The following is a 17253-nucleotide window of genomic DNA, read 5'->3' as shown; positions in this document are numbered from 1 at the left end:
TCTTGTTTTCAAGACTCTCTGCTGAAAAAGCTGCGGCTTTTGCCTGTAAGCCAGAATTAGAGGTAATAGTAGTAGACAGGAGTAGTTCACAGGGTCAGTCCACTTCTGGACCAGAGCAAACTCTGTTACTGAATGGAGGCAGGGGTTCTGTCATGGAAATTCACTGAATCACATATGAATGAGCCAGATTTACAATCTATAGAAACTACCTTTCGTTTACCATCATTGTAGCCTACAGAATACCCAGCTGAAAGCTTTCAAAAGAAGACAATCCTCTTTTGTACTTCAGTGTGGTTTTCTGTCAAAAGTTATCATGTACGGCTTCAAATACGCTTTGTTTGATGTTTAGTTCAGGTTCTTCAAGAAGGAAAATAAATGACCCAGTCAACAATGTGAATAAAATGACCTGATTTGTTCAGCCTGTCGAAAATCACAGATGACATAAACATCATCGGTTTATGCTCCATTTCCCAGTGTTGTTTTTGCCGAAATAAACCTCAAATAGAACAAAATAAAAATATTAGATGAAAAACCTAACCTAAAAATCCCAAACAAAAAAAGTAAAAAATGTTGGAAGTTTGAAATAAGTTTAAATTGAAGTACTAAAATGATTAAAAACAAAACTGAAATAAAACTAAGTTAAAGCTAAATAGAAAAATATGTGGGCTATATAAAAAAAAGAAAAAAGAACTGAATATAAAAATAAAAGCTAATTCAAAATATTAATAAATATTATAAAACCGTTAGTTCCGATCCTTGATTCTGATTGGTCAATAGCTGTGTTTTACCACTTCACCCAACGGTTCTATGAATCACTACACAACACCCCTAGTCTTAGCAACTTAAACACATGTTTGATCTCATTCAGTTATTTAATGAAAATGGATGTAATTTGAAATCTGAGACTTTGTTTCATACAATAGTAACAAAGCACAAAAATTATTGTGATTTATTGGATGGGATGCGCGCTACAATGTTCCATTCATTCATCAGCTGAAAACAGGATGACTAGCCTAATTGATTCTTGGGGTTTAAGAATCGATATTGGTTCGTAAAAATGAGAATTGATTCAAATCGAGAAATCGATATTTTTTTACTCAGCCCTAATAAATAATAATTCCTGTACCCCACATGTGGGAGAGCTTTCTCAGTGTGCTTAGTTCATTCAGACTTGTAGCAACACTAATTCATTCACCTCTGCTCTAACGCCCAAGTTCAAACAGTATTTGGCCCCACTAAGTTTCCTTGGTCCCAAATACTGTTTGAACTGGTCTTTTGAAGTTGACGGACCATATAGAGATCAGTGGATTGGCACTTTGCTGGCTCTCTACAAAGTCTGCCCTTGAGAGTGAGAAAAAGCCTTTCTGGCTTCAGAGCATTTTTGTCTCTCAGTAGTGGTGGAGCATTATATCACTTTATGTCCTGCCCTTATTCAGACTGCTAATTGCATCTTTCACTTGAGTGCACACAGCAGAATAGCTTTTCCCCCTCACATGGCTTGGGGAAATCATTAAAACAAAGGTTGTCTTAACAATAACTTAATAGGCCACTGTTAGTAACATTTATTTTATCAGCAGTGTTATTTTAGCATCATTGAGATGCAACATTTGAAACGGCTCTTGTATTTCGCATGTTAATTTTAATTAAAGTTTTAGTAATTTTGCCATTTTTATTAGTTAAAAAAAATGTCTTTATAGTTTTTTATTTGAATTAGTTATTTTAGTACATCAAGGTCCGGTTTCACAGACAAGGTTTAGATTAAGCCAGGATTAGGCCTATAAACATTACTGGTGTGCATCTTGAGAGAAAACAATGGCACTGACATATTTTAAGATATGCAAGTTGCTTTCAGTTAAAACAGCTCAAACATGCATTTTAGTCTGGGACTAGCTTAAGCCTTAAATGTCTGTGAAACCAGGGACAAGCATAACATTTGTTTTATGGTTTTAGTAGTACTCTTTGAGTACAGCTGCATTAGCCCTTGAACAATATCAAGCATGTTATGGATCGGTGGGAATATAATTTTTAAAGACACTGTAATAACAATTAACCATTTGTGTCTTCTCTTCTAACCAAGTTCTCTCCTCTTTGATGGGAGTCAACTAAGTGATATTGATTTCATCTTAGCAAATCCGGTAACACTTTATTTTACGGTGCCCTTGATACAGAGTAATTACTTAATTAATTACTTAGTAATAGACTTTGTAATAACATGTAACAAAATGTACTTAACATGTAACTAAGTTATGGAACAGCCTGTACTTACAGATTGTAATTACGCACATGTAATAGGCAGCTACTGTTACATATGTGTAACAAGCCGAGTCTGTTACATACGTGTTACGGACTTGGTACACTGTAATTATGTAAGAAAGTACTTAGTATAACATAATGTAACAACAAGTACTTAAATATGTTAGGCTACTAAGGTCTGCAGTTACACATGGTAAATGTGTATGTTCTGTAGCATTACTTGTATGTAACATAAAATAAAGTGTATCAAGATTGTACTTAAGTGCACTTCCTGTGTATCTACATATGTTATCCATCTGAATTAACCCACTAGTTCATAGCTTAAATACATGCATTAGCTTCCTAATTACATTGCAATTACAAAATATTACACAGGTATAAGCTACGTAAAATAAAGTGTATCAAGAATGTACTTAAGTGTACTTTGTGTATACATACCTTATCCATCTCTGCTTTAGTTTGATTTAACTCACTAGTTCACAGCTTAAATGCATGCAGTAGCTTCCTAATTACATAATATTACACAGGTATAAGCTACGTAAAATAAAGTGTATCAAGAATGTACTTAAGTGTACTTTGTGTATACATACCTTATCCATCTCTGCTTTAGTTTGATTTAACTCACTAGTTCACAGCTTAAATGCATGCAGTAGCTTCCTAATTACATAATATTACACAGGTATAAGCTAAGTAAAATAAAGTGTATCAAGAATGTACTTAAGTGTACTTTGTGTATACATACCTTATCCATCTCTGCCTTAGTTTGATTGAACTTACTAGTTCACAGCTTATGCATGCAGTAGTTTCCTAATTACATTGTAATTACATAATATTACACAGGGATGAGCTACGTAAAATAAAGTGTATCAAGAATGTACTTAAGTGTACTTTGTGTATACATACCTTATCCATCGCTGCCTTAGTTTGATTTAACTTAGTAGTTCACAGCTTAAATGCATGCAGTAGTTTCCTAATTACATAATATTACACAGGTATAAGCTACGTAAAATAAAGTGTATCAAGAATGTACGTAAGTGTACTTTGTGTATTATCTCTGCCTTAGTTTGATTTAAATTACTAGTTCACAGATTAAATGCATGCAGTATTTTCCTAATTACATTGTAATTACATAATATTACACAGGTATAAGCTATGTAAAATAAAGTGTATCAAGAATGTACTTAAGTGTACTTCATGTGTATCTATCAACCTTATCCAACTCGGCTTGTTACACATGTGTAACAGTAGCTGCCTATTACATGTGTGTAATTACAATCTGTAAGTACAGGCTGATCCATAACTTAGTTACATGTTAAGTACATTTTGTTACATGTTATTACAACGTCTATTACTAAGTACCTAATTAAGTAATTACTCTGTATCAAGGGCACCGTAAAATAAAGTGTTACCGCAAATCCTTTAATAATGTTGTGAAACCCGTTGAACCTGCTGTTTGAATTCTTATAGGTCTGCTGGAGTTTCACGACCAGGGGTAATTTTCTGTATTTGTCTTCAGATGTTTTTGTTTTAGTGGGCACTTCAAAGGTTGGGTGTATCCTTCTCTTTTATTCCTTTGATCTAAAGATGTCACCTCTGAATATTATTAGCTCATAGCCAGGGGTAAGTTTCTGTATTGTCTTTAGATGCTTTTGTTTTAGTGGTCACTTCTAAGGCTGTGTGTAAGGACCACACCTTTAAGGACTGCCCACCAAAAGCCTATAAAATACAATGCATTCAGACTTGATGACTACAGCTTCCAACAGCTCGTTCTCAATAAAGAATCCCGCTGAAGATACAACCGAGGTATTCTCACCGAGTTTCCTCAATACCCAGATTCTCTTGCATTTAAACCTCAGCATGGTGCTGAAATGGTTAAATCATCCCACCTGCAAGCACTCTGATCTACACCCATAAGCCCATTATAGACCTCGCTATACACTGATAGGGACTCGCATGGACTGCTTCTCTAGTGAACAGAAAGAGGAGGAAATCATTTGGAAGATATATTATTTAAGATATCATCATCAATACATAAAGAAGGAGGGACTGGTGATTAATTAATGCAGCGATAGATAGCGAGTCAGCAGTCACATTTGAGGAACCATATGGTTGGAGGCCGGCTAACAGGGAATTTAGATTGCAGCCATGACATACATCGTCTCAGAATGGAGAGATTAAGAAAGACAAGGGAAATATTAGGTGACAAAACAAGGAGTGATAAGAGTGACCATGCAATCATGTGCTTGCAAGTGTGCGTGTGGGTGCTGGGATGTCACGTCGCAGAGGAAGTAAATTTAGATTTAATGCTTTATCCTCTTTAGCTTCATATCTGCTGATGGTTGCAGTGTGCAGCATAGCATGATGTTATCAGCTGTGCTGCTCAGAAATGCCAACACTTTAGATACAGACAGACAGAAAATAACAAACGTTATAATAGATACATAATGTTTATGTTTTTTTTTTAGTTAACCACATATTAAAAAAATATATTTTTATAACTCAGCCTATCATTTATTCTTCTTCATACTTAGAGCTTGTAATAAAATATACAAGTTGAGCATATATTTAAAGTGAAACTATCAAGGTGTCCTACAGTCCTGGGACTGGGAGTGTCGCTATAATGTGTCTCTGCAAAGCTTGACGCTTTCGATTCTAGTGGAACAATATTCATTGGCGGAGAAGAGATATACAGACTAACTGCCGACATGCGGATCTCAGTCTTGCTTAATTATGAATTATGAACATCCTTGAAGCACAAGAACAGATACCATGGGCAAAAAACATCCACCACACACTCCAAAATGCATGTATTCTGCTGAACAGTTCACACCATACAAATGTCAATGCTGCAAACAGAGCCACACTGACTTGAAAGTAGAATATTTATGAGGGAATTAAACGAGGTGCAATAAACAAACGCACTCAATGCGCATTAACAGAATGCAGCCATTTCATTGGCTGCGAGAGCTCCGGTGGGTTTGGCAGGGCCTTACATCAATGCAATCTAATCTTTCTCCATGTGATTTCACATAACTGTTGTTTCACACTCACCTTCTCTTAATCTATTTGCTGTCAAATGTCAGGAAGCTTCCTGCTTTCACAAATACAGTGATTCTGGCAGAGCAAAGAGAATCTGAATCTCACAAAGGCTTCTTAAAAATATTCGGTTTTGTATGATTTTAAAAAAAAAGCTTTAAAACAAAAAACCCATGGCTATCAGACATTACACACTGTTTGTTAAATAATACAATTCATTTTTAGAATCCCCAAAAAAACATTTTTTTTTTTCACACAATAATTCTTAAAAGCTCATACATCATCTTTCTGAAACTTTAATAACTGACCTTTCACCTCTGACGAGAACTGGGCAGAGTGTCTTGCTTCAAAGAGCTTCAGTTCCTTGTTCAAGTCACAAATGGTCAAATCAATATCCCACGACAGAATCCCTGTTAGATGCACATTTATTAAATCAACAGAACACACTGATAAAATATCTACAATTTTATACAGAGATTTCAAATTCATCATTGATATAACTTCTAAAAAATACATAATGATATCATCTGATATGCATACATGTACATTGTAAAACAAATCTGTGAAATTTACTGTAAAAAAACAGCAGCTGTGGTTGCCAGAAATGTATCGTAAAAATACGGTAGCAAGATTTGTACATTTATTGTTAAGAATAAGGTTGTACAGATCTGACCTACATTTAAGGTATGTCATTAACTGATATAATGTTCAATTTTTAAGTACTAATGTCTGTTTTGTACATTTGTAATACACTGAAACCACCAAAAACAGGTGGTGATGATAAAAATGTCACATGATGAATCAATGTTCATCACAAGCACCTTTTCCATAAGATGAGGAAGTGCTAATATAGTGTCACAGTGTCATTCACACAAACACTGAACAGCATCATGGTAGCACAAGACACCAAAATAATGCAACATCAGTTTAACAACATTAGATGTAACATTAAACCATATTGTACAATACTGATAAGACAAAAAAAAAACTAAGAAGAAATACCTTTTATTTATAGGCGCCTTACAAAGCACTCAATGACACCGTACAACATAAAATTAAATCAGTAAAATACAAAGCTATGCAAAAAGACAGACAAACAGATTAAACATACAATCAACAAATCAAACAATCAAATCACTAAAAGCTATTCTAAACAGATACGTTTTAATCTGAGCTTTGAAAAAGGGAAATTAAAATCCAACTGGCGAATGTGCAACGGTAAAGAATTCCAACATTTTGGCGCTGCACAACTGAAAGCCCTACCACCAAATGTAGATGATCTTAACGAACGTGAAGGCGTATAAAAATGAGAGCTAGATAAGAGCCAAATTATGAAGAGCTTTGTCAATGTGTCAGGGAATGTCAATTTTCAAATTATACAACAAACTGCAAATATTTTACTGTAAAAGTAAAATTTTACTTTTACTGAGTATTTTACTGTAAAATGACATTAAATGTAAAGTTAGATCTATTCACTGTATATAGTGGATATAAGGATATAGTGGATATAAGGAAACTTACTGTTAACCAAATAACAGCTTTTTACCGTAGCATTTTTACATTCTTTAACCGTTAAAATAATCTCAATTTATTTATTTTTTACAGTGGATGCTCAGTTATTAACAGCTGTTCTGCATTAAATAAAGTGTGCAATGGTCTATGTGTGACTACTGAACTCTTCATGCTGACCCATAGGTATAGAAAACCTAAAAGTTGTCGACTCACCCCGTTTAATGTGTTCTTTCACTGAATCTAGCTGGTGATCTGTCGAAATTTCTCCGACCACAATGAGAATGTAGTGTCGCGTCTGGCAGAAAGGAGGACCGACACAGCGCTGCTGTCCAGGGTGCTGAATAATATCCCGCTTCTCCTGAGGACCTATCGCAGCATCTCCGAGCGGCATTTCCATGGCAACCGGATCTGGAGCTGAGGGAGTTCTTGCATTTCCATGACAACTGCAGCCTCCAGCCCACTCAGGGGGCGGGATAAGAGGAGGAGCGGGGAGAGTGGCTCGGAAAACACGGCCTGCTATTGGATAACGGCTGCCAACAAATGCCTACATGACAACTTTGCTATCCTATCAATACTGTATTCTGAGACACCTGGGAGAAAGAGTTGTTTACGCTTCATCTGCAAATGACTGCAAAAGAAACAGAGTAAATTGATGTTATTGAGTCAAGATTTGTTCATCTGATTTGTGTCAGGAGGCAATCAAATGCCACACAATCCTTACAGAGCATCATATACTTTATCGTGATGACAACTTGTAACACAACGAGACGAGTGTTATGCTCGTCAGGGTTTTTTGAGTAATTGAAATATATCCCGGTCTTTAGTCCGGCAGCTGTTTAGGATTAGAAAGACAAAACAAAGGAACAAATATGCCAATTCTCGCTACTGTAACTTTAATGTCATTATTGATCTTAAGATTTGAGTTTTGCAATTCACACACGATATATGATCCAAAGATTATTTTCCATAAATGAATAATGAATGACACATGCAAATGACTGTGTGCAATGCTTATCCATTGCAGATGAAATTTAATCTTCTCACAAGGTTTAGTGGTTTGTGTTAGTATGGCTTTTTACTGGCTGATATCTGATGTATAACATTTCTAGTCATGAGTCAGCATTCTTTAAGAGGTTTACTGCAAAGTCCTTAGGCACTGGCACATGAAGAGAAGGATTATATACTGCCCTCTGCTGTTTATTTCAACGCACCAACATTACATGGCGTTCGCTTGTATTATACAGGACCCATTTTATGCGAAAAAACAACAAAAAACACAGACACGAAACCAATACTTTCTTAAGATAACATAATAAATGTTCCAGAAAGCTTGAGAGTGAACCATCAAAAAATTTAAATATGTTATCAAATGAGATCAGATACTTTGTCCAAAACCAATATCAATATGTAAGTAATCTAACAATATAGGCTACAGATGTGTACATGTTCAAATACACACACACACACACACACACACACACACACACACACACACACACACACACACACACACACACACACACGTTGTGTTTTCATGTTTTATGGGGACTCCATAGACATAATGGTTTTTATACTGTACAAACTGTAAGCCTATTCTGTCCCATACACTAACCCTCCTAAACCTACCCATCACACAAAACTTTCTGCATTTTTACATTTTCAAAAAAACATCACATGATTTACAAGCTGTTTTCCTCATGGGGACCAAAAATGTCCCCACAAGGACAAGGATTTTGGATATTGCCAACTTTGCCCCATAATGTAGAGTTTACCAGGACACACACACTCTAAAGTTGTATTGATATTGTACATTTCAAGTGGCAGCTTCCCTTAATTTAATTTACTTTAATTCTTTTTTTAAAACCAGCGTTTGTATTATTTCCAAAAGTTCAAAAATCTCTTCAGCTACAATAATCTTGGTATTTTGGACAAAGTAAATTTCTGATCTCATTTGTTATTTCCATTTTTTGATGGTTCACTGTCAAACTGGAAATCTTTTTGATATAATTTACTATCGATTAAGTCATAGCTCCTTCAGTGGATTTGGTTTCAGTTTTGAAGCACTTCTTGTCTTGGCAGTGCTTCTTTGGTTGTTGGAATATAGATATAGTTAAGTAACACGTTTCTATATTATTTTAGTGTTTTGCATAATACTTAGTCATAATGTCAGCTGCCACCAATGACCTGTACATCCCACCCTGGCCACTTCTGTGAAAAAAAAATTTTCTTGAAGATTTATGCATAGAGACCCGATTGATAGGCTTGTTCATCTTTGCTCCTCATTGATGGTCCTAATGTGTGTCCACTTACACAAATCTCTTCACACACTTCACCCTATACCAGTTTGCTTTGACTATTTATGGACCCTTACTGTCATCTTTTGTAGATGATCATTGCATTTGGCTAATCTGAACATTGTGTATTCTCATCTACATAATTACCAGTAATGTGACCTGTGTGTCATAACGTTGTTTGGTGTCTGCTAAAAACAAACGCATCTCTTTCTTAACATTCACTGTTTTACACACACACACACACACACACACACACACACACACACACACACACACACACACACACTTTAACCATTAAATGTAATGTTAGTGTTTCATTTTGGATAATTTGGAGCTTTCAAAGGCAAATTAAAAATATAACAGACACGTTAACATAAGTAAGTCACTAAAATAACAACATCGTTTGGCTCTATTGTATTCCTGCGTTTAGAAATATCTTAGTTCCTATTAATTACCATGCGCGCGCATATCAAAAGATGCCAAGGCACCGTCAAGTGACACCCATGTGTCCCACACACACCCCATCATCTTCATAGAGATAATCGACTCGCACAACCTTTCCTTTTCTTCCTGCTTTCTTCCAGAAACAGACAAGCCTGCGGGTTTGCACAGGATCAGTTTCTCAGGTAATGGACTCGTTTTTCTAAGCTGTCGCCATCGCTGTGACTTGCATTTTGTGTTTCCAGCGCGATATGCTCTCTGACCGGTGGACGAAGTGATTTAATAAGCTGTTATAAAGGCGTTGTTAGTCTAATATAACAAAGGTTCCCAGTCAGACAGTGTGAGCACATCATGTCGACAGGATAAACGCGTCGTTTGTTGTTTGCATTACCAGATGCCTTCGAGCGAGAGACGACAGGGAATGATAGCTGTCATGTGCTTGTTAAGAAATGTGGTGTTTGGGGGATAGGACGTAGGTAAAAATATTATTTGGAAAATGTCTCTAAGCCTGTAGTAAGCAGCCATCAATCATTGGTATCGACATTATGTCATCTTGTGTGTTTTCAGCCGCTAAACCAATGAAATGCATGATGCGATGTAACACAACACATGCTCAACACAGAGCTGAAGCGGGTTTATGGGTCATTATGTGAACTGGTGGCGATTTAAACACTGTCTGTCAGACAAACACTTTGCTTATTATGCCATTACAAACTAAAACAATATATTTTAAGATATCCTGGAATGTAGTTGTGACAGGGTTGACATTTTTTACAGTTTATAAATTGCTCACTTTAGCGAATTAACTACAATGCAAAGAAGCACCTTGTAGTTAATTCACTAAATTGAGCAGTTTGAATAAATTGATATTTCTACATATTTTCAATGATCAGTTGTTTACTATACAAAATCATGGTAACAGGGTTCAACATGAAAAAAATAGAAGGACGAGCATTTGAAAAACATTGTAGCCTATAATCATATATAGCTAATTAGCAAGACTTGTATGAAAATAGTATATGTAGTTTTTATAGCCTACATTATTTTGATTAAAAGCAAAAAAAAAAAAAAAGCACTGGCTAATAAAGCAAGAAGAAATTGAACAACAAACATTTGAGAACAGGCCAGAAAAAGGCATCTTCATGACGTAAAAAAAGGAGTTACTGGATTTTGTTGATGTATTTACAAAGACATTTAGTGACATATAGGCCTAGTAAAAAATAATCAATTCATTGAGAAAGTTATTTTTGAAACATGTGTGCCATTTTTTTTACAACGATCCTTGAAAATAAATGAAATGGTTTTCACAGACCTAAAGATAAAGAACTAGCTTCCATGTTATTTACCTGAGTTTGTTTAATTGATTAATATAGATATTATTATTATTATTGGCAATGTAATAATAATATCAGCTTAAAGCTGATGTCTCAGATCAAACAATAATGACGCAATTTATCAACTTGTGAATTAAATCAAACCACTCAAGATACTAGCTTTTTATTGTTAAAATATGTTTAGCTAAATATTATAGCCACTGATTAAGTTCTAGGTGTTTGTGTCTTATTGGGAGTGGGACCATAGTGGGACTTTGCTTTTAGTGGGCGTGTTTTGATGTATTGTCTGGCGATGTATCAATGGCGGTCGGATAAATGTAAGTTGCAGCAAGGCCCTTATGTTAAGAAACCCCTTAATAATACACTTACAATTATAAGCAAGTTTTTCTTAACTTAAGGACTTTGCAGCTGGAGATTGGTAAATAAAACACGGCGAGAACACATGAGGCCTTTAAACATCTGCGCAATTCCAGTTTCTTCTTATCTGTAGTCAGACTACAAAACCCCCCCTCAAGCTTCTCTCTCAGCCAATCAAAACAGGTATTCTAGCCGTTCGGTTGAGACAAGAACTTTTGTAACCAATCAACGGCGAGTATTCCTGCAGGGGTTTTGCCGCGAAGTAAAAGCTTTCGCTAAGGTTAGGCTGCTAAAAGTGTACAGAAGTACTGTATATATGCATGCCCTGTAAAATGTTACGCGTTCGCTGAGATGGATTAACACCTACCAGGGATCCAGCCAGTAAGATCACAATTTTCTTCCGCTGTGTTTTACAGGAAGGGCTGATTTCTTTTCAGGCTGCAATTCCTGCTAGGTTCATGCTGCATGCTTCTCCATGACAAAGCTGTGGAAAGGCTTTTCATGGGAAAATGCGCTGTGTAATTAATCCACATTTGTGTCGATTTGAGTTTTAGTAAATCGTTTGTGCATTTCCTTGCGTTCCTTTAGTAAATAGTAACGTTAGTAGTTTTGCATTGATTGTACTCTTGAAATTGTTTGCATCGACTTTACTTTGGGGGTTTTACTCTCGACGTTTCGTGCCGTCAGCATGCAGGCAGGAAATCTCGAGATTAAAGATCTTAATTTCTATAAATCTATAAATTTCTTTTTTTTGGTGTAAAATACATTGGTAAGTGTCTAAGACACACGAAAGTACTCTACATTAAACACTCAAACACCATAATGTGCAGACTAATCATGTCTTAGGTATTTGCTAATCATGTTTTACAGATAGAAATAAACAATACTTTGGAAATGTCATCAAAATACCGTACAATCTCATGGGTGACTCCATGCACACATTCTCTAAAGAAAAGCTGTTTTATTCTACGTGGAGCGACTCGCCCCCTTATGGGCGCCGCCATGTTTACACCACGTGACCAGACACAATTACAAAAAAGATTTGAAATGAAACCAATTCATGACCAAAACAATGTAAGTCAGGACAGTACTAAATTACTCAATATTTTGACACAGAGGAGAATATCTTTTTGTCTTTCTGCTTTGTTTTTTAAAGTGTTTGAAACTTTAAAAATCATTTCACAAAAATCATTAAAGGGTTATTAGTTTAATCAAAAATGAAAATTCTGTCATCATTTACTCACCCTCATGTTGTTCCAAGCTGTATGAATTTATTTTTCTGTTGAACACAAAATAAGATATTTTGAAGAATGATGGTAACCAGACAGTTAGCTGTTGACTTCCATAGTAGGAAAAAAATACTACAGAAGTCAATGGCTACTGTCTGGTTACCTACATTCTTCAAAATATCTTATTTTGTGTTCAACAGAAAAAAGAAACTGATTTGGAAACAGATTTAGAACAACTTGAGGGTGAGTAAATGATAACAAAATATTAATTTTTGGGTAAACACATTACCAACTTTTCTCTTGCTAAAAGTTGAGTTGCTTCTATTAATAACAATAATAGTCATTTATGAAGTTAATATACAAACAAACACCCCTGCCAAACACATGACCCTTTATGGTTTAAATTAGGAAGTCATATTTACTTATTTCAGTCAGTTTAATTTGAAGTCATCTCTATACTAACCCTCCTCTTTAATCTCTGTGTATGTAGACATCTGCTAACCCTGTCCCATCCTTATGGATCCTGGTGAGAGTGATCTTGATTCAAGTTTTCCTCAGACAGAAAACCCCTGCCTCATAGTAGAGGACTCCCAGCCTGACAGTGTGGCCTTGGAGGACGATCCTGACACCAGCTACCGTGCCCTGCTCGCCCGTCGCCTCTCTAACCTGCAGCCCACTTCACAAAGCCCAGTGCTGGTGAGGCATCACAGGCAGTAGTGTGATCTAAGTTTATTATTTTTCATAAAAACTCTGAAAGTTGATAGTGAGTCACCATGTCTTTGCAGGAGCTGATTTCTTCCCCTACTAAAAGTCATTTACAAACTGACAGTCCGATTGATAAGAGTGACAATACAGCCCACTCGGGTAAGTTTATTACTTCATGGACCAAAACGTTCAATTATTATTTGTTTACAATACATACTGACAAAGGGTTTTTGATTTGTTGCAGACAATTTGCAGTCTAACCTGGGTCCAGCAGCTACAGAGCATAGTCAAGTTTTTGAAGTTTGCCCTCTTCCTGTTTCAAAAAGGTACTAAAAATATGAAGCTTTTACATTTTCCAAGCAGAGAGAAATATTCTGTTTAACTAAAAATCTTTAATGTTTGTTTTATCTGCTATCTCTGTTTGTTATTGTTCATGCAGAAGTGTTAAAGAGCACATGGAGTCTGAGGCGAACTCCACCACACACTGTACAGAGGCGCATGGTAAGATGTCAAACAATGTATGCATGTCAAGTGTTATTTGTATACTATTATATTTATACATTTTTATATACTCAGTTTTCACTTTAATTATAGTAAGTTTTAGTAATTTTTTTATGTGCTTTTGTCATTTGTATTAGTTTTTTAAATATTTCTATTTAGCTTTAATTTATTTTATTTCAGTAATAGTTTTAGTAATTTTAGTACTTTAACTTTTACAGTTTGTTACCAGGGCAACATTTCTAATTGAAACTTTTTAAAGTTATGTTTTTTATGTAATATGTATATTTTATTTCAATTACTTTATTTTAATGGTTTTAGTTTTAGCATGTTTCAGGTTAGGGTCACCATGGCCATTAACGTCAGAGCATGCTGCCTTATGCTGGGCAGAATAAATGAATGATTGTGTTGATCTGATCACAGAGATGTCTCAGTTCGGTCTTTTGGAGCTGTCGGAGAGCCAGGGTGTCTTTGAGGAAGATGAGCGGGATGGAGCTCCTGCATGTCAAAAAGATGTTCAGAAGCCAGCCAGCCAATGTATGTTTAAATTTTGCTGCAATCACTTGATCTGCTGCCCATTAGTCTTTTCAAGTTCTCAAAAAGTTTTTTTTTTTTAATGGGTTGTTTTAATTTTCTTTGTCAGGTGGATTGAAGAGTTCAGAAAGGACATCATCCAATCAGGATGGAAATTCTGCAGGGCAAGAGTTTATTTTCAAAAGCAGTACTGCTGCACAATTAATCGAAAACAAGCAAGTTTATGATTATGGCTTCTGTGATTAACTAATTGTGAAAAGTATCACACTTTTTTGTTGTGCGCATTAATGCATTGCTGAATCAGAGGCTTTAAATTAGTTTTCAGTAAGTCTGGGAAAGTTGTAAGCAGTCTGGGAAATATCAAGGGATCCCCCCCCTCCATGATTGTGCAGTTCTAACTAATGATAACTTGCCTGTGTGTGTTTTTCAGTTTGACATTTTCTAATTTTCCTGATGATATTGTAGGTCAGAGGTCAGTTCAAGCTGTCCTTCGAAGCCTCGGGACGGGGAAGGCAGAAAGCTCAGTATTCAGGCTATATTACACTCTCAATTACCTGACAGTCAAGAAGATGAAGAAGATGTGCTTGTTTCCTCTCAGGATGATATGTTTGAAAAGGAGAGAAATGGTGCGTAGACTCAAATTATTCCATTTTCTGTTTTCATTATGTGTTCTTGCTTAATTATGGTGTTTGATTTGTTTATTGTTGAATCGTGTTCACTATAACAGGCACCAAGGCAGACAGTAGCGTTTCAGTGACCTTCAAAGAACACTTTCCAACATCCACACCTGCACATAGTCTTCGCTTGCTTCATCTGTCTGGACAGGGCACACTTGTACAGGAGAGTCTTTCACAGTAAGTGGTTAATCTTAGCATGATTTATTGGTAAAATTAAGAATCTGTGCTATTTAATGAGTATTGATTAATGACATGATATTCTAATGTCTGATATAGCATATATGATACATAATCTCATGTTTGTGGAAAAAAAGTGAATTATGGTGTTCAGTAATTGCCCATTTTCCTTAACAGGCAATCTGTTGACTTTGTGGCTGCCACTCAGGACCATTTAAGCCAAACGCCTTACATTGTCCCAAATTCACCCACAGAAAAAGAGCAAAGTAAGTGTTTTTCACATACAGATAAGGCTTATGTGATGCAAATGTTTTTTAAATGCATTCCTAAATTATTCCATTTAGATGATAATGAAGCTGCTGAATCCCCAATGGACACATCAGCCCCCCCTGATGACCAGCCGCAAGGCAGAGAGGAGGAGCCGATGGACATGGACCCTTGCCCCAAACCACAACCCACTGCCTCCACTCCAGTGTCCCAGAATACCCCTGGATTTGTTTTGGAGAAAAGCCTCTCTGTCCCCAGCCAGCCTGAATTCTCACATGTAAGCATCAGACTAAAGGTGCGGTCGCACTGACCGTTGTTTGGCTAATTTTGCGGTGAAATCCAGCCATTTCAATAGGAATCCACACAATTGGGAATTTCACAGTGAGGGCGAAAGTTTCCCCCACACAGGTTTCACAACGGGTTCAAGTTGGTCATGTGGATTTGCCAGGTTGACCAACAGAAAGCTAGTTGATTTGAAAGGTTATTTTGTGTGATCTGTGCTTTACACAAGTAGACAATGGACCTATTTTGCAGAAATTTCATTAATATGACCGCAACTTAACTTGTGTTTAGTCTGTAAAATTTCAATTAAATATCTCTTGCACATTCTTTTGTTTACAATATACTTTCCATGTTTTCTCAATGTAGGACGTGTTTATTTCCACTCCAAGTCTTGAGCCTGGAAACAATAGTCAAGGGACTGAGAGCTCAAAGAGGAAATTGTCTCAACAAAACAGCCCATCAGCAACCGAGTCAGCGTCGCCCAAGCAGAGCGGCCCAGCGGAGCAGCTAAAAAAGTCTTCAAGCAGCTTTGCACAACCCTCTGAGGGTACCGGGTGCTTTCAGTTGGAACTCGACAGTGAAAACAGCAGTTTTACTCAGAAGACACAGTTGTTCGTTGTGGAGGAGGATAGCCAAGCCACTCAGATTGAGGGAGAGGAAGGAACTGCTGATGCTGACAAGAGTAACTCGGGCCCTAAACACCATTCCCAAACTGCAAGCAAGAATGGTATGGATGCTGATCCCGGTAAAACATCAAATTCTCAAAGTCTTTCCAAGGTGCCTGACTCAAAAAGTACAAGTGCTTTACCTGAAAAAACAGAAGACTGTAACCCCTCTCAAAAGCTCTCGCAGGCTGTTAATGTAGGGAACCAGAATATAAGTGCTACTCCAGGTGCGACTCCGTCCCAGCTTTCTGTCGGTGCAGACTGTGTTTCAGACACCCCTTATTCACCGCAGACAAGTAAAACCACAGCCGCTGTCTGTTCTGAAGTCTCACCATCAGCTGATAGACCTGCAACCCCTGTTCCTGTCCCCCAACAGTCTCAGTCAGTCTTGACTGTGTCGTCCCAAAAGAACACAGAGAATGAAAAAGAACATGCTAGTCAAAGCAAGAGACTCAGTCAACCCATGACACACAGCCACAGTGTTACTACAGACAGTGTTAGAAATACTGAAGTGGAGGAGCGGATGGATGAAAGTGAGATCCAGAAGACTGTGAAGGGTGATGACACTGGAATCAACTTGGCTTTGTCTCAGAGTGAGGTGCCTTCTCCAGAACCCATGGAGGAGGAGAATGGGGAGAAGGAAAAGGAGACGTCCCAGTGTGTACCCAGCAGAGATCAGCACTCCTCCAGCAAAGAGGAGTCCTTCAGCGTCATGGTGCTTGAAGAGAGCCAGAGGGTCTCTCAGGAGAAAGTAAAGGTTGGGAGGTCACAGCCGTTCATAAGCTCCTCGCAACCTGTGAGAGGCTCCGTGCAGGACAAACGTGAGGCCGCGGCAAAGATCTCAGGGTCTCAGCCATTGGGATCTACTGAGGTTTCACCTTTACAGCTTGAGAGAACCAAGTCCCAGAGCACAAAGCCCAGTGATTCAGGACAGCACAAAGTGAACTCTGATAATGCCTCCAACAAAAGTCTGAGCGACAGCTCGGGAGGTG

At 37.1% G+C, this 17253-nt stretch overlaps 2 protein-coding genes across 20 annotated transcripts in view; one reads left to right on the top strand and one right to left on the bottom strand.

Annotated features, from left to right (window-relative positions):
- The window catches only part of map1aa (microtubule-associated protein 1Aa), a 30154-nt gene extending 22923 nt beyond the window's left edge, over positions 1–7231 (bottom strand). For 2 of the 3 annotated variants that reach the window (XM_079866616.1, XM_079866617.1), the window contains exons 1-2: positions 7015–7210; positions 5598–5699 (exon numbers count right to left, since the gene is read on the bottom strand). In XM_079866616.1, coding sequence (XP_079722742.1) covers positions 5598–5699; positions 7015–7198 — 286 coding nt within the window. In that variant the 5' untranslated portion in view covers positions 7199–7210. Of the gene's footprint in view, positions 1–5597; positions 5700–7014 lie in introns of all 3 variants that reach the window. The other variant, XM_079866618.1, reaches the window with a different exon arrangement.
- A 2335-nt stretch (positions 7232–9566) lies between these two features.
- Positions 9567–17253, top strand: part of tp53bp1 (tumor protein p53 binding protein, 1) — a 29227-nt gene continuing 21540 nt past the window's right edge. For 4 of the 17 annotated variants that reach the window (XR_013820431.1, XR_013820432.1, XM_079865128.1 and 1 more), the window contains exons 1-12: positions 11397–11608; positions 12947–13152; positions 13242–13320; positions 13406–13487; positions 13601–13662; positions 14083–14196; positions 14303–14408; positions 14659–14819; positions 14921–15047; positions 15225–15313; positions 15392–15591; positions 15963–17250. Coding sequence is in view for 14 of the 17 variants with exons in the window: in XM_079865128.1 (XP_079721254.1) it covers positions 12973–13152; positions 13242–13320; positions 13406–13487; positions 13601–13662; positions 14083–14196; positions 14303–14408; positions 14659–14819; positions 14921–15047; positions 15225–15313; positions 15392–15591; positions 15963–17250 (2488 nt within the window). In the remaining 3 variants the exon portion in view is untranslated. Of the gene's footprint in view, positions 9722–11396; positions 11609–12946; positions 13153–13241; positions 13321–13405; positions 13488–13600; positions 13663–14082; positions 14197–14302; positions 14409–14658; positions 14820–14920; positions 15048–15224; positions 15314–15391; positions 15592–15962; positions 17251–17253 lie in introns of those variants that run through there. The other 13 variants (XR_013820430.1, XM_079865129.1, XM_079865126.1 and 10 more) reach the window with 8 other exon arrangements.

The sequence above is a fragment of the Squalius cephalus genome (assembly GCF_949319135.1).
Source record: "Squalius cephalus genome assembly, chromosome: 3".
NCBI classification, from domain to species: Eukaryota; Metazoa; Chordata; class Actinopteri; order Cypriniformes; family Leuciscidae; genus Squalius; species Squalius cephalus.
The sequence above is the reverse complement of the archived record's forward strand: the minus strand, read 5'-3'. Positions and strand labels throughout refer to the sequence as shown.